General features: G+C 33.6%; 1 protein-coding gene across 6 annotated transcripts; it reads left to right on the top strand.

The window, feature by feature from the left end:
• The first annotated feature begins 13260 nt into the window (after positions 1-13260).
• On the top strand, positions 13261-24598 carry LOC147386601 (protein DETOXIFICATION 42-like). Of its 6 annotated transcripts, none has more exons than XM_086423512.1 (14): positions 13261-13438; positions 14830-15055; positions 15480-15601; positions 16491-16700; positions 16859-17052; positions 17184-17319; positions 20170-20266; positions 20408-20508; positions 21751-21914; positions 23098-23169; positions 23268-23384; positions 23488-23583; positions 23682-23803; positions 24346-24598. In XM_086423512.1, exons 2-14 carry the CDS (start codon positions 14961-14963, stop codon positions 24386-24388), a joined length of 1569 nt encoding a protein of 522 aa, XP_086279638.1. In that variant the 5' UTR covers positions 13261-13438; positions 14830-14960; the 3' UTR covers positions 24389-24598. The 6 variants fall into 6 exon arrangements, with proteins under 6 accessions (XP_086279638.1, XP_086279635.1, XP_086279637.1 ...); XM_086423509.1 differs by lacking the exon at positions 13261-13438 and adding an exon at positions 13487-13658; XM_086423511.1 differs by lacking the exon at positions 13261-13438 and adding an exon at positions 13922-14074.
• Positions 24599-25054: the final 456 nt, after the last annotated feature.

Below are 25054 nucleotides of genomic sequence, written 5' to 3'. Positions count from 1 at the left end.
ATTTTTTTTCAAGAATAAGGATTTCAAGAAAGGCGGCAACAAGAATTTCAAATAAGGAAAGATATCAAGAGTTAGAAAATAATCAAGAAAAAGACAAAGGCTGAGAAAATAAATAATAAAGAATGCTGGTTCTATAAGAAGAATGAACACATGAAAAGGGATTGATTTACTTATAAGAACTAGTTGCAAAAGAGTCTAGAATGTACTAATTCAATTCTAATTTTTCATGAGTCCAATTTAGTTGATGTTCCTTCAAACTCAGGTGAATTGATTCAGGCGCATTTATGTTTATTTCACATTCTTTACAGGGGTTAATCAGCAAGAGAAACCCTAGACCAGATGATAAACTTGTTCTTGGGAATGCAGAGGCATTATAGATTGAGGCTATTAGAGCTTATCGCATCATTCTCGATATAAAACATTCCTTAATATTATATGACACTTTTTACATCCCGTCTTGTAGACAAAACATTATTCTCATTTTTAGACTAGACATTGTTGGTTATAATTTTACTTTTCGTGACAATAGGATGCACATTCATTATCATGGTGTCATTGTTGGACATGATTTTTTATTAAATGGTCTTTATCAGTTATCTTTGGATAGTACGTTTATTTTTTCTCTATTATACTTATCTGTTGATTTGTATATTCTGGGGTTTAAGCATCCAAGTTCATCAAAAAAACTCTTTTATGTTATGGTATTTAAGTTTATGTCATATTTTCAAGAAAAGACTATAATCCTTAGTTAAGGAAATAATTCTAAATTTTCTAGATTTCTCAGATTTTAATGTCTGTGTAAATTGCATTAAGGTAAGATGACCAAGTAACAGAAGCTTGAAGCTTGAAACTATTAGAGCTACTAATTTGTTAAGATTAATTCATATAGTTATATGTGGTCATTTTCCAAATCCTTCTCGAGGCAGTCAATGTTATTTCATTACTTTCATCGACGATTATTCTAAATTTTCCTATCAAATCAAAGCTATCAAATCTGATAGAGGTGGAGAGTATTATGAGAGGATGGATAATAATGATGTTAATCATGAAAAGTTTGTAGAATATTTGATAAAACAAGGAATAGTTCCTTAATATATCACACCTAGAACACCTGAGCAAAATTGAGCTGCTGAAAGAAGAAATCAGACTTATCAAGAAGCTGTTCATAGTATGATGAGTCACTTAGAGCTATCAGAAAACTTTTAGGGTGAAGCCTTGAGGATGGTAATTTACATTCTTAATAGAGCTCCCTATAAAGGAGTTTCAAAAAATCCTTTCAAGTTATGGATTGGTAGGAAACCAAGTCTTGGCCATCTTCATGTTTGGGGGTGTCTTGCTCAAACAAAGTTGTAAAATCCAAATAAGAAAAAACTTGATCCCCGAATAATAACTTGTCACTTTCTTAGTTATCCTGAGAGATCGAAGGATTATAAATTTTTCTATCCATCAAGATATATGGAGATTGTTGAAACCAATCGTGTTAGGTTTCTTGAATACGGTCAAAATAGTGGAAGTGAAAAGAAAAGGAAGATTATATTTGAAGAGAAATGTAATGATCCAACAATATATTTTATTCCGCAACATTTACCTCATTTGGTGGCTTCACCTATCCATACAGTCATTGGAGAAGAAGATGTAACAATCCAACCAAAACCCAATCTTCAAACAGTGGTGGTCCCAGTTCCACAATCAATCATTCCCATTAAGAGATTTACCCGAGAATGTAGACCTACTATCACAAATGATTATAAGGTGTATTTTCAAGAATGAGATGTTATCAAAGGTAATGTAGATGATCCTTCAACATGCAAAGAAGCTATGGACTCAAATGACGCTCAATTCTAGCAAGAAGCAATGAAAGAAGAATTGAAATCTATGAAAAATAATGAAGTATGAGAACTAACGACGTTTCAAAACTAAAAGAGATTCAGAAGGTAAGGTCGAGAGATTTAAAGCAAGGCTTGTAGCAAAGGGTTTCATGCAAAAGCTAGGTATTAACTTCAATGAAACTTATTCCCTATTTTCTTCTAAAGATTCACTAAGGATCATCTTGACGATAGTGGCATACTATGATTTAGATTTACATCAGATGGATGTAAAAATTACATTTTTGAATGGTAAACTGGAAGAGGAGATTTATATGACACAACCTTATAATTTAAAAATTGATAAAAGAGGACATCTTGTCTGCAAGTTGAAAATTTCAATTTATGGTTTGAAATAAACATCAAGACAGTAGTACTTGAAATTTGATCAAGTGGTGATCGGATACGAATTTAAAGAAAATATTGTCGACAAGTGCGTATATCTCAAGATAAGTGGGAGTTGATTCATCATTCTTGTGTGCATCAAGATAGTAGTACTTGAAATTTGATCAAGTGATGATCGGATACGAATTTAAAGAAAATATTGTCGATAAGTGCGTATATCTCAATATAAGTGGGAGTTGATTCATCATTCTTGTGTGATACAAAGAATTTTCTATCAAAAAGTTTTGATATGAAAAATATGGGGGATACTCAATATGGTCTAATGATTAAAATTCACAGAGATAGACAAGCTAATTTTTTGGATTTGTCACAGAAGACATGTATTGCAAAGGTACTCAAAAGATTTAGTATGGATAAATGTGCCCCTAATGAGACTTTTGTGGTAAAAGGAAATATATTCAACCAAAATCAATATCCCAATAACAAGTTTGAGAATATAAAGGTTAATACATCAGAATATGTCTCAACAGTCGATAGTCTTATGTATGCAATGATTTGCATTTGACCCGATATCAATTACATCATTAGTATGCTTCAGAGATATCTATAGAACCTCGATATTTCTCATTAGAGAGTAGTAAAGAAAGTACTTCGATATTTGCAAAGAAGAAAAGACTTTATTTTAGTATACAGAAGATCAAGTAAGTTTCAAGTTATTGATAATTTTGATGTGGATCATGTTGGATGTCGTGATAGCTTGAAACCTACTTCAAGTTATATTTTCATGCTTGAGCATGGAGCTATCTCATGGAGAAGCTCAAAACAGACCATTCTGACAGATTCGACCATGTATTCAAAGTTCATTGGATGCTACGAAGTAACCTGTCAAGCAGTTTGGTTGAAGAATTTTATCGGTGAATTAAAGATTGTGGATTCCATTGATAAACCTATTATTGTTTATTGTGACAATAATGTCGCTATTGATTTTGCAAAGAATGAAAAAGTGACTAGAGGCAACAAGCACATCGAAATAAAATACCTTTTAGTATGTAAAAAGATTTGTGAAGGATTAATCAAGATTGCCAATATAGATTCTAGCAATATGATAGTTGATCATCTCACAAAAAGACTTTTGCTAAAAATTTTCAAGAAATATATAACTTGTATGGGAATTATCACGTCATTTGTTCAAGTTATTTAAGTATTGAATTTCTTTTATGCTTATTTTGATTTATTTATATTCTTGATAAACTATTTATTGTTGTTTAAAGAAATTGATCATGACTAGTAATTATTTATGTATTATTGTATACAAATGATATATTTGTTTGTGAGTAGATGTACTTGTAAAGTATTAAAAATGGTTGGGCTAAATGTGACTTGGCATCATATTGATGAAGTTTTCATTTTGGATAGAAAGGTGATGGAACATCAAATGCCTGATTGTTAGTAAAATATCAAAATGATATACGATGAATATGAAGCTGGACGTTTAGGGAATGTATATACAGACTACATTGAGGAGTGTACATTGTCCTAATACTACAACGAAAGTTCACGTAAAGATCAACTCCTGAATTCATTTATAGTACCAATTTTGAGCCTATGAAATTGTCTTAGGGTTAACAAATAAATACTTTGTTACATTCATAATCCATCATTAGTGGTATCTTTGAATAAAGTGATAGTTAAAGATTATCTGAATTATTTTTTAATAATGATTTTTCAAAAGAGTGCATTCGATTATTCAAAATATAATAATCCAGAGAGTCAATTTAAACAAAAGGTATATGTGAAGGCCAAGTGGGAAATTGTTGGAATATTATTAATATTTTCTAATTAAAATTATTTTTTGTGGCCTTTTCACATATGCAATTTTATATAAATACTAGATTGTAATTTGTTCTAAAATATAAGGGTAAAATTAGAAATCACGTTTGTGGTCTGCCATTAGTTACCAATATCAAATATGATAGGTTAGTGAACATCCTATCAAAGTTTAAGTAGTATTCACCTAATATTAGAATTCTATGATAGGTAGAAAACTTAATATCCTTTTTATAAATAGGTGGTCGTCCCCCCTCTTTACACACATAAATTATTCTATTATTAAGATAGAGGTTTCCATCATCATAGGTGTAGGCAGAGTTGGATTAGTACGCCTATTTTTCATAGATCAAAATCAAAATATTTTTCACGAATTATTGGAAAGCGAATCCAAGTATTTTACATTTATTGTTTATTTGATTAAATTATTATGTTTTATTCGAGATCAAATCCTAGATCCATGTTTATTATATTTGTAGTTTTTTCCAATAGATTTCACCTTCTTGAATCCAAATCTTTTATAGAAGATTATGCGCTCACTTGGGAGATTATTTTTGTTGGTTTAACCTTTAAGAGGTGTCTATGAGCTAGACACCAGCATGAAAAAATTAGGGATCTTATGCATGTAATGTGTCAATTTTAGACTATTTTTGTTGGTACTAAAGATTGAATATAGATTCATAGGGACTTATACTATTGCTTGTAGCCATTTTATAGGTGAGTGTATACAAAGTATATGTATGTGATAAACTTATCAAGAGGAGATTACCTCCAAGGAAGATTTACTCTCTAGTTCTATTGCCATCAAAGTAAGTAAAATAAGAAGAACTATTATTCTAAAAAACTTAAAGTACAAGTAAAGTAAAGAAATTAAAACATCTACACTATGAATTTTAATTGTATGAAAAAAAAATAAAACTTACTATAATTCTCTTAATGAACTTATTTAAGGTTTATAGGAGGAGATTACCTTTAGAAGATTTTACTTTCTACCTCCTAGCCTCACAAAAACAAGTATAGATCTACATTATTATAGAATTACTTGCAATAATATAAATAAGGGAGTAGGTAAAAGAGGGAGTATTAGAAAATGAATTACATAAGCAAAATTTTGAATATTAAACCCTCTCTACTTTGATTTTTTCTTCTTATTTTTTCTATTTCTTTTTAGTTAGAGCTTCTTGAACATTTGAGACTGGATTTGAACAGAGTTTGGATAGGCTATAAGGTTTTAAGAAGCAATTTGGGTAGGATTTTCTTTTTTCTAGAGCTCCCCCCTCTTTGTCTTGAATAGGGGTCATATTTATAGGAGTTTAGGAGACTCTTGGGGATAAACTTATCCCAAATTATAAGATTCCCAATATTCTCAATAAAATCTTTATGAAAAATGACATTTCCACTTTCTAACCTTGGCCTTGATGGTCTTTATCCTCTAGTTGAGTCTTACCAATCTTAATCATCAATAGGTATGATGGTAAACATCCAAAAGTTCTAGAAAATTCTTGATGAATGTTAGAATAGTCCTAAGACCTTGACCTTGAGTCAATTGTGAATGAAACAACCCAAATGACATGTAATTAGATGGTAGATTTTTAACTTCTTTGGTCATTTCCCTTGAAAGGGTCTCTAACAAATTAGGGATAAATTGGTCATTAGGCACATATTCTAGAAAATTTTCTTGGGTAGATAAAGTAGTCATAAGCTTTGAAATTTGGTCATTTTACAATGTCATGGGAGCTTGTTGAATGATGAAGAATGTAGAAGGGGTAGAAGAGGGATTTGTCTCTAATGTGTCTCAACAAACCAATGTTAATGGGGTAATTGGCCTTAAGTGGGGACCAAATTGATCAAAAGTCATTGTTAGAAGAAGATGAGAATTGACAAAAGAACCTTGGTAATAGGTTTATTAGGGAATTAAGCTATGGGTAAAAAGGTAAAATAAATGGTTTTCTTGAGGAAGAAATAATTAAAATGAGAATTAAAGAGTAATTAAACCTTGAGAAATTCGAGTGCACATGAGACTCCTAACTACATAACAGAACTGGCCTTAAGTAACTAATGGCTAGTTCAAATTTTCCTTCTAACTGTTGATCACCTTGCGATCACTTGAAAAATTGACTTGAGTCAAATCTTTTTTCGGAAGGTTTTTGGTGCTTTTAGGTTCAGTTTAGGCAAATTTGGAGTGTCTACAACTAGTTTTTCATACATCTTCAAAATGCTTGAAAAAAAATTCCCTAGAAAATGGTTTCTTGCTCCTTCTCAAATCCTTTTCATCGGAATGGAGTCGTCAAAAATTGATTGGGATGTTGAAAATCTAATTTTTTTTATGAAAAATTATGAGCTTGAATGGTTAGGAACATTTCGACACTTCAATCGTGAGAAAGGTTTAGAGTGAGTTTCAGAGGAATTTTCTAAATGTACTATTTTCATAACTTGCTAAATTGCAAGAAAAGTTAGCGTCAGGGATTATTAAGTAATTTTTCCTATTTTTTAAGTCAATGGAAAGTGACCCCGACATCCTCATCATTACCATCACCGTCTTATATTTATATTATTATAATTTTATATATATCATAGATTTATGTATAAGAATATTTGTAGGCTTGACCATACATAGGACTAAATACTTGTAGGCTGAGCTTGGGCTAGAATTTTGACGCCTTGAGAGATTCGGGCCCATTGACACCCTATGCACTTGTTCTGAGTTTAGAGAAGGTGATTTAGACACACCCCTTGGTGAATACTAATGAAAAATGATCTAAATTTTCTCATCTTCAGTCTCTAGTCAAAAACCTTTGATATTTTCTACTAAATATCCACTATCTTCATATTCTTCAAACTCTATGATAAATTATTTTTAATCTGTACAATCTTATCTTTAATCAATCGTTATCAACTCAAAATTCCATCGTATTCTACTTCTGTCAAAATAGTATCTTTCTCTTGAGGTTTGAAGGTTGAAGTAGATTGAATATTGTTAAGGTTGAAGATGGAGGTAAAGAAATTGTACTAAAGAGGTTTAACGTGTGACTGGTATTGTGAAGCAAAATCATGGAGATTATTGGATGTGGGTAAGAGCTATCTAATAAATTCATTTTTATAAGACGAACCCTGGTACAAATCGAACCAGTTTAAAGTTTGACTTGTAGTGGATTCGTCTAAGACAATGAACCTAACAAACCCCCTTATTTTGATGAATTTTAGAGATGTTCCCATGGTTTGATGAATTTTAGAGATGTTCCCATGGTTTGATGAATATTAGAGATAACCTTTATTTTAAAAATCCCAAGATTTTGATTAGTATTAAAGATACCCCCTTGGTTTTCAGACTACTAATATACCCGTTTGACTTAAGTCTTTTTCTAAGAGATTAACATAAATAACTTAAATATCCACAACCAGCTACCTCTACATTTGGTTTGTTTAAGAATGACGAAGCACGAACCCAAATTTGAATCAAGCGACAAACCTAATAATATAGAATCAAACTACAAATTAATTTTATATATTTTTAATGTTTAAGAGGTGTGGTTTTAATTTTCAAAAGACAAAAAATGTATGAGGCACCACGAGATATATATATATATATATATATATATATATATATATATATATATATATATATATATATATATAACTTATAATTTTGGGCACGTTTTCTTTAGTAAAAGACAAATTAGATGCCATTTTAGAGGGGAAAAAAGGATTTAGATAGAATTATTTATTACAATGTATTATGGCAATGACGTATTTATTGTTTCGTCCTTAAAAGAATATTTATACTTACTATAACAGCATATTAACAAATGAGGAGTTTTTTTTTGTCTCGCCCCCCCCCCCCCCCCAGTTGGAACAAATACAAAATTACCACCATAGAACGAATGTGGATAAATTATTTTTTTCATTTCCAATGAAACCAAATTACCCCCCTATTGTTTTATCTCTTTCTCTTGAAAGTAGGTTTTTTTTTTTTTAATTAATTATTGGTTTACACTAAACATACAATCATATCAAGATCTTCACAATGCCATCCATTGTCAAATAAACTTTAAGTTTAAAGTTAATATTTATGTAGGATAAAATATTTATCATCATCACTATCAACAATGCCTTGTCCTAAGGATTTAGGGACCCATTCCTCCATTCTATTATTTCTAGGATAATAGAAAGTGTGTTAATATCTATTAATATGTGGTAGTTTAGAACTAAAAATCCACATTACATTATAAAGAAAAATATCTAGGGTACAGGTAATAAAAGAGGGGTAGGGGTAAGCAAGTAAGTGAAGACTAAATTATGTTACTTGTAGAGATAATTCAGAAGATTTACCTCGAACAACTCAAATCCATTTGACAATGAGCTCTCTTCCTCCAAGAATAAATTCGAGTACCAGTGTAATACCTGTCAAATACTATTCGACATTTAAATTAGATGTGAAATTGCCTAAAGTAATATCGAATAGCTTTGATCATGTTCCTAAAATCCTCACTCTCAAGACATCAGTTTCTATTTTTAAGTCAACCCCTTTCTTTAAGTGCCTCTTTAGCCATGTCATCCTTTTTTCCTTGTTCATGACGATTCAAGCTTATCGTGGGCTTATTTTCTTTTTAAATCATTGGATTTGTTAATGAAAAATTCGTCTATAATAGGAAGTGATTGCTTTACAAAAAGACGTGATTGATACAATCAATCACGCCAAGATTATCGGGATACCTTCCCAATTTGAACTCAAAGACAACAAGACAACTTGTACAATTATTCTGTCTTGGTTTGCCCCTCCCTACCTTGGATGGGTAGACACTCAGCTCAGTCACTCCATGTTGAGTTGAGCCTATGAACTCCTTAGCTACCACATATTTGAGCAATGTTGGATCTTGCCTAACTTGGTTGTCAAACTACTCTTAAATTCTGACTCATGTTGGGTCTAGATCCAATTCATTTTTCACCCTATACACTACATATCACTCACAAAAGTGGGTTTTTCACCCGCACTCACATGAGGCTTAAATCGGAGTTTTGCACCTCCTCCCCTGTGCGCGCATTGCATGCGCATATGTGCACTAAAAGTTTTCGACAGGTTAGGCCCTCATGTGTTCACGAGGGCCAATTTCTTTCTCTCTCATACTTAAGTAAGTAGGAAAGTGAAAATATTTATAAGTTGAACATAAGTCTTATATTTACCAAATATGAGATTAAATATTTAGAGAGTTATCTTTACAACTCTCAAGAGAATAAAAAAGAAAGAATATTTGACTTTTAAGCTATCACAAATAATGAAAATGTTTTTTAAACTAAGGTTTTACTAAAAATGAAAAAACCCTACACCAACCACACTTAAGAGAAAATAAGGTATTGACTTCAAATCTTTCCCCCAACAAAATCCAATAAATAATATTAACTATGAATCCTACACCACCTTTGCCTTCTTCTTCTTCTTAGTTTATTTTCTTCTTCAATATAAATTCAAGAATCAATGTTAGAAGATGAGAGAAGTTGCAAGAAATGAGAGATGGGTAGAGAATTGGGCAAAATTCTGGGCATAAAATTCTTGGTTGTAAGCATTGAGATCCCTTGACTATTTGTAGGATCCCCAATGACAAAGTTAAGAAAATCTTGGTCTCATTGCATTGCTAAACCCAACTATTCAAGTTTATAATTTGTTTGAGATTTATCATAAATAAAAAAGCCAAGGTGATAATTTATTCCCCATGTTTCGTGGTATTTCTTGTAAATACAATTTAAAAAGAAGCATGGGAAGGTAACTTCCAAGAGTAACTTTTTCACAAAAATCTTATCGGTCCATTTTCATAGATTCGACTAGTCAAATTATTTTGTCTAAAGATAGACCAAAAGTTATTATTTTTGACCCGAGATTGCCACTTGGTGTTTGGGACCGTGGCTTGGACGAAAAGGCAATTAAGGTCTGATATGATAGATCAAACCCCTTAATCCTATTGCATAAATGGGTTGGATTTTATGCAAAATCCGAGTGATCGAAATCCTAATTTAACGGATTTGAGTCTTGGAGTAGATTCGAATTAAAAAAAAAAAAAAAAAAGGGTTCTTGCATGTGGGTTGACATGATCATAATTTGTTTAACCTATATTTCATGATTTAAATTAATTATTGTAAGTAAATCAACAGAACTATTAATGATATAATATTTAAACATGTCAAAACAGATTAAAAGGATTGATGTTCATAATCCTGACATGATCCATTTAATTATCAAGTTAAACGAGTCAAGATGATTATAATCTAATAACAATTAGGTTTAATCTAAACCCACTAACGTGGTGTCTTTTTTCGAATCTTGTTGGGTAGTAGTATTTTTTCTATATATTGCTTTAGTTTTCCTCGATTGAGACTTCGAACTGATTGCAGGCATGCTTCATGCCGAAAGTCTAGGTTGACATCAGGTCCCTAAAGCTTCCTACTATTGTTGTTGTCAACAACGAAAATCATTGACATGGTTTCCATGTACGTGGCCTTGGTATAAAAGTTTTTTCTCATTGGCTTACTACACCCATTTTGGACCCAATATGACGTGCAATGAGGATGTGAAATTTGATAAAAAAATTAAGGATCCTACAAGCTTTTAGATTAATTAGAGATGCTTCATATCATTGACATCCCTCTCTGTTCTCAGATTTGATAAAAAATTATTGAAATGCCTTTGTCTTCAATCTCATATTCTAAACAACGTGTTGTCTTATATATGTGAAAAGTTTTGGAATACGTTGATTTTTTGTAAGGATGATCTCTATGATGAGGGGATCATCCTTGCAAAAAATCAGCCCATTCTAAATTGCTAGCCTCAATTTATAGGTTGAAGAATTGTGGATCGTTCATTTTAACCATTAGTTTGTAACAATTTTTTTTGGGTTAGAAGTTTTAGAATCGGCTGATTTTTTGTGAGGATGATCTACTCACCATATAGATCATTCTCACAAAACATAAGCCCATTTTGAAACTATTTTATCATATAGGACAAAACGTTGTTTAGAATATTGTCTACAGAATGCTGCCCTATATATATATATATATATATATATATATATATATATATATATATATATATATATATATATATATATATATATATATATATCATTAATAAATGTAGGGTAGAAATTTGGTGATGACTTGATAGACCCTACTCTAATGATCCGAAGTTGCTCTCTCATCCCTCCTATTAACACTAGTGTGGTACCTGTCAAGATTTCTTTGACGTTCAAGTTAGAGTTGTAGAAGAATAGTTATAATAAGAACTCTCTCTTTCTCTCTTATCTCAATTGGCCAAAAGGATCCCTTAGCTTTTGTTAATTTCTCAATTTATAAATCATTTTTTCGAATCAGGATTTCCCCTTTCTACAGGATGTGATCACAAAGAATCCCCTAATTATAAGGATCTTAAACGGAATTGGGATCTTTGAGATTGAATTCACGATTCTAGGGGGATCTCCTTAAATTTTTCTAGACTTGATCGGTGTAAGTCAAGATTATACAAATACTCAAACCAGGCTTACCCTGCTAGGCAGGCTAGGTCTTTACTATTACTATCTTGCCCTACCAATTGGCTTAAACGTTTCTATCTTGGTCTGTCCTACTGTTGGGTAGTGTTGGTAATATTGACTTATACATAATACCACTTAATCGGCTTGGACAAGTGTACAATTTGGATAACGTATCATTTTTACCCTTTACAATATATATATTGGGAAATGTTCAGCAACAAACATTTTGGCAAAACATTTTTCAAAACATGGGTTAGAGGTTTTGGAATGGACTGATTTTTGGTGAGGATGATCTCTACGGTGAGGAGATCATCATCACTAAAAATCAGCCCATTCTAAAACTTCTAACCCCATCAAAAATGGTTTACAAAAAATGGACGGTCTACAATTTTTCAACTTGTAAACTAGGGCTAGAAGTTTTGGAATGAGCTGATTTTTAGTGAGGATGATCTCCTCACCATAGAGATCATCCTCACCAAAAATCAGCCCATTCCAAAACCTCTAACCTATGTTTTGAAAAATATTTCGCCAAAATGTTTGTTGCTGAATGGGACTCATATATATATATATAATGTTAGTATTGATTGTCAAAGCATTTGTTAAAAAAAAAAAAATTTAATTCAAAATACTTATATGCTTATGACATTTATTATGTAAACATGTATTTATAATGTAAAAAGTCAATATATCTTTATCTTTTTAACTTTTTTGTACCTTCCTTTCATGTAATCCTATGTCCTTTGTTTCGGAATACACAAGGACATATATTTGTGATTTTGTACAATGATGTGAAAGGAGACTACAAAAAGTGTAACCACTATACATTGCTTACTTCTACATGGTAGATCAACAAGAAGTTGCATTTAATTGAAGAGTTCCGTCTAGTCATTAGATCTTTCTTCCCCTTCTAGAGTTTCATTTAGTTTTGTTAGTTCCATAACGCCAAAGGTACTTTGAAGACAATATAATAAATAAAAAAATTACTTAATAGCCTCCATGAGAGAGTGATGTCTTTTTAAATGCTCCCTTAGTCTTGGGGTGTAATCTTAAAAAGCCAGTAAGTAAATTATATCTTACTTAATGTCCCCTCACCTGATAAGATGGCACACTCAAATTATTAAGATTGACGATTCTAATAATTGATCTTGATGATTTACATTAAAAATATCAAGATCGACGATTTATAATTATTGATCTCGACAATGATAAAAGAAAAATCTTGATGATTGGATTAAAGGTTGATCTTAACGATTTGAATCATTGATCTCACCAATTGAAAATTGAAAGAGGGTGACAGGGCACTAAGAAAGAATTGACTTATCACAAAAAAGGCATTTAGAAAGAAATCCCTGATTCATGAAATAATATTTCTTTTTTCTATCTTTTTTTCCCATAGGCGACTTGAACCTCTTCGACGTCTAAGGTAGTTTTTGTTCAACTTATTCAACCTCGAGCAAAAATTCTTTAGTTCCTAAGATGCTAGAAAAAAGGCTTAGTTTAGTCATTTTTACTTTTCCCTCTCCGAAGAAAGATCAAAGTCACACTTATACGTCATCATTTTCAAAACTCAGGGGGGTATGTATAATTTTGACGAAAATTGGAGGGTATCTCAAAATTACCTTAATGAAATTTGATGTACGGCCCACGACTTTCCGAATTCCAAAATGTTAATGATTCCCGCCAATTTCGGGGAGATTCAGCCCCAGTGAACTGATTCCATCTTACGAGAAACGAAAGATAATTTGAATCCCTAGATTTAATGTCCAACCCTAAATTTGTGCTCGAATCCAGTTAATCATGTGTTGGTTCTACTTGAATTAGATTCATGAATCGTTCGAAAGTCGGTGAATGTCTTCGTTTCTCGATTTTTCACTTTTCTGGAAGGTGATAGTAGAATTATTTTACTAAAATCAGATTTATTGCTCGATTCCGGTATTTTCTGTAAGATCAATCTTAAAAAATGGAGGTAATCGAGGTTGTTTTTGGGGGAAATTTGAAACTTTGTTGGTTATCCTTGGTTAGGTTGAAAACTCATCGAAAGATCGCTAGAACATTAAAATTCATGGAGAAATGGAGCTCGATTAGTCATTTTGGAAAAATCAAGGTGATCCGTAATAAGGGCTTTTTACTGGAAAATTCTCTTCGATCATTTTCTTTTGCTGGAAATCCTTGATTACTTTATTTATTTATTTTTTAAATGCTGGAAATTAGAGTTATTGAAACAATCTGAAAAAAAGTCGCAAATATATGAAAATTTAAGTGGAAATGAAACTATATTGCTTATAAAAAAAAGCACTTTTTAGGAGAAATTTTTATGGATTCGATCTGAATTCGTCTACAATAGACGTAATTGGTCTCCAATTTCGAGGTAACCATAATTTATTAAATTTGGTGCACGGTCTTCGTTCCTTAGCTTCATCTCCAAAGCATTGAGACAAGATTTGCAACTCAATTGGTTATTTTATTATTGGATCTGTAAAAGTAGATGGGAAAGTTCTCTGGAATTTTTTTAAAAACAAAGTAAGACTCCGCTCTACTTTTTTTTTAACTCTTTTTCGTTGTCTTTTTTCTTCTCTTCCATTATAATCTGTGTTGACTGTTGACTTGCTGAGCTTTTAAATTCCTTCTTAGTCCATATGTCGTCCAATTCCTGTCGTTCAACCCAATTTATTTTGGGAATCAGGAACGTCTGGCCCACAACTAAGTTCTTGATCCTAGTTTTGAGTACATCTGGGGATGAATCAAACAAACCCACCTGAGGAGGGCTGTATTTACCTCTCTCTCTCTATCTATGTCCCTCTCAAAGTTTGTGTTTCTTGTGTTCTGGTTTCTAGGAAGAAGAGATACCATTTGGGTTTATCTGGACCATGAAATTATATAAGTAGTTCATAAAGCTAACTATATAAGTAATAATGGGTCTTGTGGGTTTCTCTCAACTGAGGTAGGTTTGTTGGAAACCCATGTTAAATATTAATTTTAAGCATCCCAATCTTGCTTTCTAGCTGTTGGATTTTTCTATGTCTATGTAAACCGCAGGAAATTCTTAACTCGAGGTATTTATTTTCATTGATGAATTCTTCATATTTAACCACCCTACCAGTTTAATTTTTATTATATCTTGCAATACTTAATTTGAGTGAGGTATTTGTTTTCATTGATGAATTTCGTCATATTTTTTTTTCCTTATCAGTGATCTTGGTCTTCTTGGTAGTTGACACTTGTTTTGATTGATCAACGTGCCAATTGTAATCAAATGTTCGTCAATTCTGCTGCAGGGTTTGGAGATTGTTTTGTTGTATGTCAAGTTTCCTTTGAGGGTCAATAAGCTTGATTTTTTGTTGCATGTGGAAACCAAGAACCCCAAGAGTTATATAATTTTTTTGCATAGAGGTTATCTATACCAATTATGGCAAATGAAGCTGATATAGCGGAGGAAGTTGACATGAATCTGTCAGGGAAGAATCGGAAGATGCCCTTTCGGATTTTCTTCAAGGATTTAAGGTACAATTTGTTTCGGTTCCATTTAACAATTTTTTTTTCTTGGTTTAGAGATACTCTGTCGTAGAAACTGCTTTTCTTCTAGAGTTGTGATACTATGACACCCCACTTTGACACACACCCCCCTATGCCCTCATCACAGAACCGTAGATCATTTGTCTTGGGATACACAAGAAAAAGATTTATGGTTACGCATATCCCAAGGCAAATGATCTATGGTTCTGTGATGGGTGCGTGTGTCAGAGAGAGAGAGAGAGAGAGGGGGGGGGGGGGTTTAGAAAATCATTACACTTTCTTCTATGGTAAAATAACAATCTGTTGAGACAAGAGAATTGGTGGTCCTCAGGTCCTAACTTATAGGATTCATTCTTTTGACAAGATTTGTATATGTAACTTTTGGTTAATTTCATAATTTTATGTCCTCAAGGAATGTTTTCAAGAAGGATGAACTTGCCATGGAGATACTGCGTATTGCATTTCCTGCAGCACTGGCTTTAACAGCTGATCCCATTGCTTCTCTAATTGACACAGCATTCGTTGGTCATATAGGTAGGTTTGTTACTGTCTGTGTTTATCTTTAAGAACACTGCAGGAGATATTAATTCTAGTAGAGATACAAATCGACTGCTCTTATTTTCCTATTGTTATCTTCTTGCCTAAAATTGGATTTAAATCACTTCTCCGTTAATGTAGTAGGAATGTGTGACATGACATACAGATACAAGGAATGGGACTACTTTAATCTCCCATTCTTAAGTCTTGTAGAAAGATCAAAGTCAACAAGTACACAACAAGCCTCTACATGTGGGTACCGGCTGTTCTTCAAAGAAAGTAACATTCATGGTTTAAAAAATCAGAATGTATCAGTCGATATGCATCGGTATCGGACAAGATCGATATGAAACATTGACCCTGGAACATTGAATGTCTCGGGTATGTATCGCAGTGTATCAGTTTGTATCGAATGTATCGGCCGATACCGTATCGGTTTTTTCTTTAACCGAAACATTTAATCAAATAAGATATTTTAAACCGTGGTAACATGTAGAATTTTTTATTTTTTAAATACCACCTTATTTCTGCTTGATTCTTTTTAAACACATAACTACTCAAATCTCAAGTGTGTGTATATTTCATTGCTAAAACGTGGCAAGCATCCCAATTTGGGAGTGCTAACTCCATGTAATCAAGCCTTTTCTTAGTCCTCTCTCATCTGATAAATCAATATTTTGAACATATCTGTTAATGCTATTTCTTTTCTTTTCTTTTTTTCACCTTAGCATGCATGATATTGTTGATTTTTGTCTCTTTATGGTAAGATTTATTTGTGGTTTTCTATAATAAGCTCTGTGATAGCTACTTTTGATTGAAATTGATAATTGGTCTTAAATTTTCTAAGAAGTACCTTTTGTAATATAAGATCTCTGTTATTATATAGGCCCAGTGGAACTTGCTGCTGTCGGAGTTTCTATTGCTTTGTTCAATCAAGTATCAAGGATTGCCATATTCCCACTTGTCAGTATCACAACTTCTTTAGTTGCTGAAGAAGATACCGTCAGTAAATTGAACATTAAAGAACAAGAAATTGATAACTTGGAAAAAACATTATCTAAGAACTCCGAGACTAAAGAGCTGATTATAGAAGATGGTATGTTGATATTATTGTTCTGTTAATGAATGCTTGTATTGATTAAATAAATCACTTTTAGTTTGTATGCAAATTTTCTTTCCAATTTCAGCTTAGCCTATTATTGGCATATTTAGGGTACTAAATAAAATGCTCTTTCTCTCTTAAAACTCAATCAGTTGCTGATAATTCCAAGCACAAGTTGTCATCGGGTATTGGAGGAAATTCCAAAATAGCCAAACATGAGAATGGGACGAGACATATTGCATCTGCATCGTCAGCATTGGTTATTGGTGGAGTGCTTGGCCTTCTCCAAGCCATCTTCCTCATTTTGGCAGCAAAACCTCTCTTAAGTTTCATGGGTGTGAAATCTGTAAGTGCTTTCAATAGAGATACCAAGGGTTTTTTATAATTTTGGAACAGAGATCATTCTAATTCTTATGTGCTGCATACTAGTTTGCATCAAATTACAAATAACAACAGCAGAACATCTTTTTTGAATAGGATTCCCCTATGCTAAGCCCAGCACAACGGTACTTGACATTGAGGTCTCTTGGTTCTCCTGCAATTCTTCTCTCTTTGGCCATGCAAGGAGTCTTTCGGGGATTTAAGGACACAAAAACTCCTTTATATGCTACTGGTAAGAAGATATTCTTACAACTTTGTTATAGTCATTTTACCATTTGAAGAGCTTTCTGTGATCTGACCCCTACATCTTTTTTTACATTTGTTTGGATCCTGAAATATTTCTCATTTGAATGTGAAGTAGAAAATTGTTGTCATGAGTAATATATATTGATACCCAATTATTAGACCATGCCTTATATGTTTTCATAATACATCTGTCCATATCCTTTACAGTCTTCTTCACATCCTTTAGAACCTTTAACGTTTAGGGGGCGGTTCGACGGACGTCTCAATAACCATATGAGAAACTGATGTTTCTCTGACGTTAGATGGGCTGAAATCAACGGCGCACATACGTCCGCACGTCAGTTCAGTTATTAAAAACGGAAATTTCAAAATTTGCAAACACATCCCTCCGTTTTTACAAATTTCGAACTAACTCTCCTTCTCTCTTTCTACTCGACAGAACGAGAGTTCAGTCGTTCTCTCTCTCTTCGTCTCCATCGAAATCCTGAGAGCCATCGAGAGCTCGCTCACTGCTCGCTCACTCGCTCTCTCTCTCTCTCTCTCTGTTTTCATCTTCATCTCCATTGAAAACGAAGTCGATGCGATGAAAGGGGGCCTTTACACTCTCTTTTGTAATGTAACAAAAGAAGAATGATTTTGCAAACTTGAGGATGTCATAGTCCCCATCATCCAGACTACTGTAAGCTCCTTAGGAGTCAAGTTGCCACCACTGCTGCAGTGAATATGACTAAGTTTAATTTGGGTTTTAGGGGAAGGGGCAGATTAAGATTGTCCTGTTTTATGAAAGAAATTAAAAAAGGGATCTTTTTCAAATCCTTAATTAAGGCATCCCTGCCCTTCTCCATTTCACAGCATGGATTTCCCAACTGCCCATTAGTGAAATATAAATTGAACAAAACAGTTATAAAAAAAAAAAATGGTCATCAGTAAATGGTTTATTGGCAGACAGCGGCCGCACAATTTACATGCGTGTTTGCTATGAATGCCAAGACAAAAAAAGAAAAAAGAAAGAAGAGCAATAAAGGTGAAAAGGAGAAGAATTTACATGAAACCAATGGACTAGAAGAGAACATCAATATCTGATTATTCCCATGTTCTTGTTATCTTCAAGTTCCTCCATTGCAATGATGGATAAAACCATTACTCTCAGCATCCTTACGCTTCGGTTTGACCTGATTTAAACCCCATATGCGAATTGTACGGTCATCACTGGCCGATGCCAACATATGGGGGTTAGCTGGATTCCAGTTCACAGAGTTAACAGCTCCAGAATGCCCAGACAATACCTCTAGGAGCTCTCCAGTACCTCTGTGCCATATATAAACCTGAAAATAGGAGTGATAAAATCGCAAATGCCTTGTTACAAATGATAACAGGGTTTTCGGGGTTTTCAATGGAGATGAAGATGAAAACAGGGTTTTCGGGGTTTGATTTTCTATCGAGACTCAATAGAGAGAGAGAGAGAGTGAGCGAGCTCTCGGTGGCTCTCAAGATTTCGATGGAGACAAAGAGAGAGAGAACGACTGAACTCTCTCGTTCTGTCGAGTAGAAAGGGAGAAGGAGAGTTCGTTCGAAATTTGTAAAAACGGAGGGATGTGCTTGCAAATTTCGAAAATTTCGTTTTTAATAAATGAACTGACGTGCGGAAGTATGTGCTCCGTTGATTGACTGAAATCTGACGGCCGAGAAACATCAGTTTCTTAGACGTTTTTTGAGACGTCCGTCGAACCGGCCCCTAACGTTTAAACCTACAGTAATCACTCCTCATTTAGGCCATGTTTGGTCTTTGTGGAACCTACCAAACTGCTTAGTCAACTTTAAATGGTTTTTGTGTACATAAACTGCTTTTGGGTTTTAATTTTTAATTATTTTAATTATTTCATTTAAAGACCGGATTTTGTGAAGTTATTTCTTTGTAGCCTCAATTAATCCAACTTTTAACTGGAAACAAAAAAAACCAATTACATTGAAACATGAATAAAGGGAAAGTTTTTGAGATGTTTTTCAGAATATACAAAGAATACAAATAACAGTACTAGTGAGGATGGAGGTGTATTTTGGTTTAAGTCCCGGGCTCTAAAAGAGAAAGAGGAAGTCTGGAAATGACATGGGTAGAGGTATTAAGAAAAAATATGACTGAACATGTCTTGATGGAAGAAATTGGGATAAGGTAGGTAGATGATGATGATGATGATTATGATGGGCAACAATTAGATCATAGCATCTTACTTTATAGAGATGGAAGATCTATATTAGTCAAAGAATTTTTTGTGTGCAGCATTCTTCATATTGAGGTGATTACATCCCTTGAGGTGGGGCTGTTAATGGATCGGATCAGACCCAAAATTTGATATATTCCAATCCGATAACTTCGGGTCTGGATCGATGATTTTGATTCCAACAACGATCCAATCCGATAAGGTTTTGATCCAATCTCGTATTGGATCGGATCTGGATCCACCATGTCCCGATCTGATAAGGACCCAGATAATATGTTATAAAGTATATAAATTATATTATATATTTGTTAAGATATATGAAATTTATTTACATTTTGTACATAAAATTGGGTTTGGACCGATCCAAACCCGATCCGATTGCTAATGGATTGGATCGTGTTCGATTTGGTACCGATCCAATAAGGATCAGATCTGATCCAGGACTGATCCGATACTTGTATCCGATCCGGACCTGATCCATTGCAGCCCTACGTTGAGTGTCTTCCTGAAGATTTATTGAAATAGAACTGATTACAATGTTCCTGATATTTCATCTTCCTTACTTCAGATTTGACAATGTATCTAACTCCAATGTTTTTCATCTGATATTAATGTAGTGGCGGGAGATGTAATGAATATAATTTTAGACCCGATTCTTATTTTCGCTTTGCATTTGGGTGTCAGTGGTGCAGCCATCGCACATATAATTTCTCAGTAAGTTATATCTGATTCATGTTTTTTATTCTATTTTGCAAGTTTCTGAAATATTTTTATATGGTTAAAGATAATATAAATATCTTGATACTCTCAAGCATCTGTCATCATTATTCCTCACATAAATTTTGGTTTTTACAGGTATCTAATTTCAGTAATACTGTTATGGAGATTAATGAAAAAAATCAATCTCTTACCTCCAAGTATCAAAGACATGCAATTTGGTCGGTTTCTTAAAAATGGTATGAGGTTTTTAATTCATTCATCAGTAAATTGTCCCACCAGTAACTATCTACACAACGAAATCTAGATTTGACATCTTATGTTCAGATTCTGACTTTAGAATGGTATTTTGATGAAAATTACAGGATGAGCTTACAATCTTATTTGCTTGACTATATACTTTATTGTAAATGATTCTTTGTTTAATGGAGCAATACTGCAGCAAATTTGGAAGTTTAACCTTTAAGAGAGAAATTTCTAAGCTAAATGTTATAAAATATTTATGAAACTTTCAAAAAGTTAGATCAATGAAGGTGGTACACGCTTCTACCTGCAACATCATTACCTAAAAAACTAAATCTAGTTTCATGAATGCTGCACAAATTATAAATCATCTCACATTTTTAGCTCATCATTAAATAATCCAATTAATCTTTTCAATCTCATCTAGAAGGCTTGTTCCCCCTCTGGCCTTAATATGAGAGAAATGAATCAGTGCAAGGAACATAAATATGGATTTGAAATTTTAAATCTTAGTATAGAAGATCAGACTATTCATAAATAAATAATTGATTGTTGGACATTAGCATGAAAGTTTTAGGCCTCATGTATCTTAGGTCCCTGACATATGAATTATATGGTGGACTGCCAACTACTAGTTAATAACATATTGCCATCCTCACTGAATTGAAAGGTTCAACGATGCCCCCATTGTCTCCCATTCCTCATGTTATTATATCTACTTTGAATTCTTCAAATATCTGCCTTTGCACAGTACTTCCAAAACATTCTCGAACTTCATGGATCCACCCAGTTATCAACCTTAGTGATCAATGGCAACAGAACTTCCAGTTCTCACACAGTATTTTAATCGTTACGGTATTAGACCAGCTTTTTAATGGTTCTAGAAGCTATCAAAGTTTCGCAAAATTGACATAGCCAGAGAAACTTTGGTGGATTCATAACTGATGTGACATACTACTATCAAACATACGGCATTTACTGAGTAATATCGAGCCTTTTAAGAGCAATGGATCAATGTTTTTTTTTTTTTGCTTCTGGTTATGAGATTACTTTTTTGCTTCAAGTTTTTAGAATTTGGTTTCTTCAACAAAGTTTCCGAAAGGATCTTAATTTTTAATTTTGTATCATATGCCACAATGCCTGCAGTTGGTAAGGCTTGAGGATTGTTGACCTCTTGCTTGCCTAGCAAAAAGAAATAATATTCCGAAAGCCTTACTTTGTCGGGTACTTGATCTCAGGTTCTTTATTGCTGGCAAGGGTAATAGCTGTGACATTCTGTGTGACCTTGGCGGCATCATTGGCTGCACGCCATGGATCAACATCCATGGCTGCATTTCAAATCTGCTTGCAGATTTGGTTGACAACATCTCTCCTTGCCGACGGATTAGCTGTTGCTGGACAGGTAAAACAAATGCGTTATTCTGAATTGAACTACCATGAAAAAGAATTATCGTTTATTTATTTCTTTACTTATATACTATCTTCTTCTATGGTGATGGTTTCATATGTATGTAGTATACTTTTAACAGTTTCAAATGTTAGAATCCGGATAAGGAAACAATTAATTCAAAATAATTAGAGACATTCTAATTGATTAATCAAACCAGGAAAATAATAAACTGACCCGGATTTGAAGAGTCTGCAGAAATATAGATCCAGTAGAACAATAACAAGCTACAAGTATGTTGATCTTCTCTGTAGAGAATGTCCAAAACAGAAATAGAGAGGTAATAATATCCCGAGGCACGTGCTGTGCATGTTGACCTAAAGGAAATGATTGCGCCCTGCTCGAGTGATTCAAGGTTTTTCAACTTTCCTCCTAGGTTTCAATGGGTAGATCTTCGATTATAAGCACAATAATGAAGATGTCAGAACTCTCAAATGTACTCTAGTGACAGACCAAATAATAGAACAAAAGAAATCAGAAGTTGAGAGTCAATTTTTTGTTTCATTAAAAAACCTTATACAAACCTAGCTTAAATAGTGATTAGAAGAGATCTGTTCTCTCTTAATCACTTACCCATTAACTCCGAAAGACTACCTCAATGAGTAGCAAAACAATGACATGTTTGAGATCCGTTAAACCCACAAAAGATATATGGTAAAAGAATAAGTCAATGAAAAGAGAAAAGGAGTTACGTAAAATATTTAAAAGAAAGTTTTAGCAAAAAGATATAGGAAATGCCCACAGTCCCGGGCTCAAAGAGCCCAATTGGGCCCACAGCCCACGGCGCCCTCACTCGACCCGACTCAACTTAGCTTGGCTAGGTGAGGCGTGCGGGCGCGTATGGCATTATGGAGACTCTTGAATGCTTTTAACAAGAGTATTACTCAACATTACTTATGAGGAGATACTCACTCTTGTTATTTCCCAATGTGAGACTAAAATAAGAGTGGTTTTAATGAACCAACTACACCAAAAGAGATAAAGCAAAAAGCAACTTGCAATAAAAGGGATAAGTAAAAAGAGGTCTTGGGATCAACACTTCCAAGTACCAACAATAGAAATTTCATTCAAACTAACTATTTGAAAAGTGATTTGACTTTTACTTTTACAAAAAGATTAACATCAAACTCCCCTTCAGGCTATACTGGCAAGCGCATTTGCCGAAAAGGATCATGACAAGGCAGCAGCCACCGCATCCCGGGTATTGCAGGTACAAACATCACTTTCGAAGAGCACAAGTATCTCACTCCTCTCATCTATTATATTATAATTTCCTCTAAAAATGTTGTGATTGGATCTATTTTGCAGATGGGTTTGGTTATGGGATTAGCGCTTACTCTCTTTGTTGGAATCGGATTGCAGTTTGGGTCAGGATTATTTACGAAAGACATCAATGTTTTGCACCTTATCAGTATAGGCATCCCGGTATCTCCTCTAGTCTACAAACAAAAAAAGATGAAGTTTTTACTAATGTTCTATGTTTTATTTCATTCCAAATTTTATTAAACTGGTTCCATTCACTCATCAGTTTGTGGCAGCTACTCAACCAATCAACTCATTAGCCTTTGTTTTTGATGGTGTCAACTTTGGAGCGTCTGATTTTGCCTTTTCTGCTTACTCCATGGTAAGTTAGTTTACTAGCCCATTGCAAATGCTTTTTTCTTTTTTCTTTTTTAAATCTATTTTACAAGATGTTTACTTGTGGAGATTTATTTTTCTTAGGTTCTGGTGTCCATAGTAAGCATCGCGTGCTTGTTCCTTCTCTCTCACAGTCATGGCTTTATTGGGATATGGATTGCTCTGACCATCAATATGAGTCTTCGCACAATCGCTGGCTTTTGGAGGTAATTTCCTGTTATAAGGAAATTGCAATTTCCGACAGAAAATTAATGCCTTGGAGTAGTGATCATACGAAAAACTATAACTACTGCCTTACATACATTAATTAGGGATAAAAGTCCACTATTTGTGTTCTTGTTATCTTAGTTCATCATTTTGGTTGCATCTTACTTGGAAGCTTGATTTGGCTTGAATGCCCATGGAGTTGGGTAAACTCTACTATTCATGTGTCAACACAGACAAGTCAAATGATGTATATTAAAATTATTGAACATCTCAAAAACTTTTAATATTTTAGAAGTTAAATTTATTTTCTGTTTTTCTCAAAAGAACTATAGCTTGGCTGAGTTTTAGTTTGAGTAGGCGGGTTTCCGAGCCCATTTGACTGGTTAGTTCAAATGAGTTTTACTACCTAGACAACTCGAAATGTAATTGAGACAAGTCAACTCATGTTCTAAAACACAAGCAAGATCCATGCACCAATAGTATGTTAATGAAAATTTCAAAAGTCTAATTATTTTAAACTTTTCTGTCTCTACGTTTGCAGGATAGGGACAGGAACAGGACCTTGGCGCTTTCTCAGAAGTTGATTTTGGTTTTTCTTTGATTGGCAGTTTATGTAGGCCTACTTGCTTTTCCTTCAAGTGGGTACATGTTTCTCTGTTTTCCTTTCTTTTCCTTGTTGAATATGTTTACTGTATTAAGATCTCGATTAGTATTTTCACTCAGGATTTATTTGTTGTGGATTTGAAAGTATTTTTTTTTTTTGTTACATTTTGTGGATATCTTGATGGCTAAAAGTATAGTGCGCCTGTGGTGCAGCTGAGCCTGACAAAATTGGTCCAGCTGCACATTATGGGATTTCCATGCGTAAATGGGGGGGGGGGGGGGGGGGGGGGGGTTATATTAGAGAGCTGCTGTTCGTACCCCAACTTTTACTTATTACACCTCTGTTGACTCCTAAGAATGATTCTCGAAAAAATTACATGATCCCAACCCTTTAAATGCAAAATCCATTGGTTGAGATTTATGAGTATCTTGATAACACAAATCTTGGAGATACTTATCCCAAGGTCCAGTATATAGTATAGTTGCTTTCGCTGTCATACCCGCCCTCTCCCCTTTACCCAACTTATCTCTTAGATTCGTACCACACCATGCTCCATGGTTTACATTTAAGGCTGTCCACTATGTGGTTGCTTTCATTTTGATTCCTTCCTTTTTTTTAGTCCTCCCCAAGCAATCATTTCCCTAGG

This window comes from Akebia trifoliata, chromosome 14, assembly GCF_017979445.1.
Source record: "Akebia trifoliata isolate Shusen 1 chromosome 14, ASM1797944v1, whole genome shotgun sequence".
NCBI lineage: Eukaryota > Viridiplantae > Streptophyta > Magnoliopsida > Ranunculales > Lardizabalaceae > Akebia > Akebia trifoliata.
This window is presented reverse-complemented; position numbering and strand designations above follow the sequence as displayed.

Bases quoted from the DNA above. Each gene is read 5' to 3' on its own strand.
- LOC147386601 (XM_086423512.1), top strand. From the start codon at position 14,961: ATGGCAAATGAAGCTGATATAGCGGAGGAAGTTGACATGAATCTGTCA. The intron at 21,915-23,097 runs GTAAAACAAATG...ACTCCCCTTCAG, and splicing joins GATTAGCTGTTGCTGGACAG to GCTATACTGGCAAGCGCATT. The intron at 23,804-24,345 runs GTAATTTCCTGT...CTACGTTTGCAG, and splicing joins ACAATCGCTGGCTTTTGGAG to GATAGGGACAGGAACAGGAC.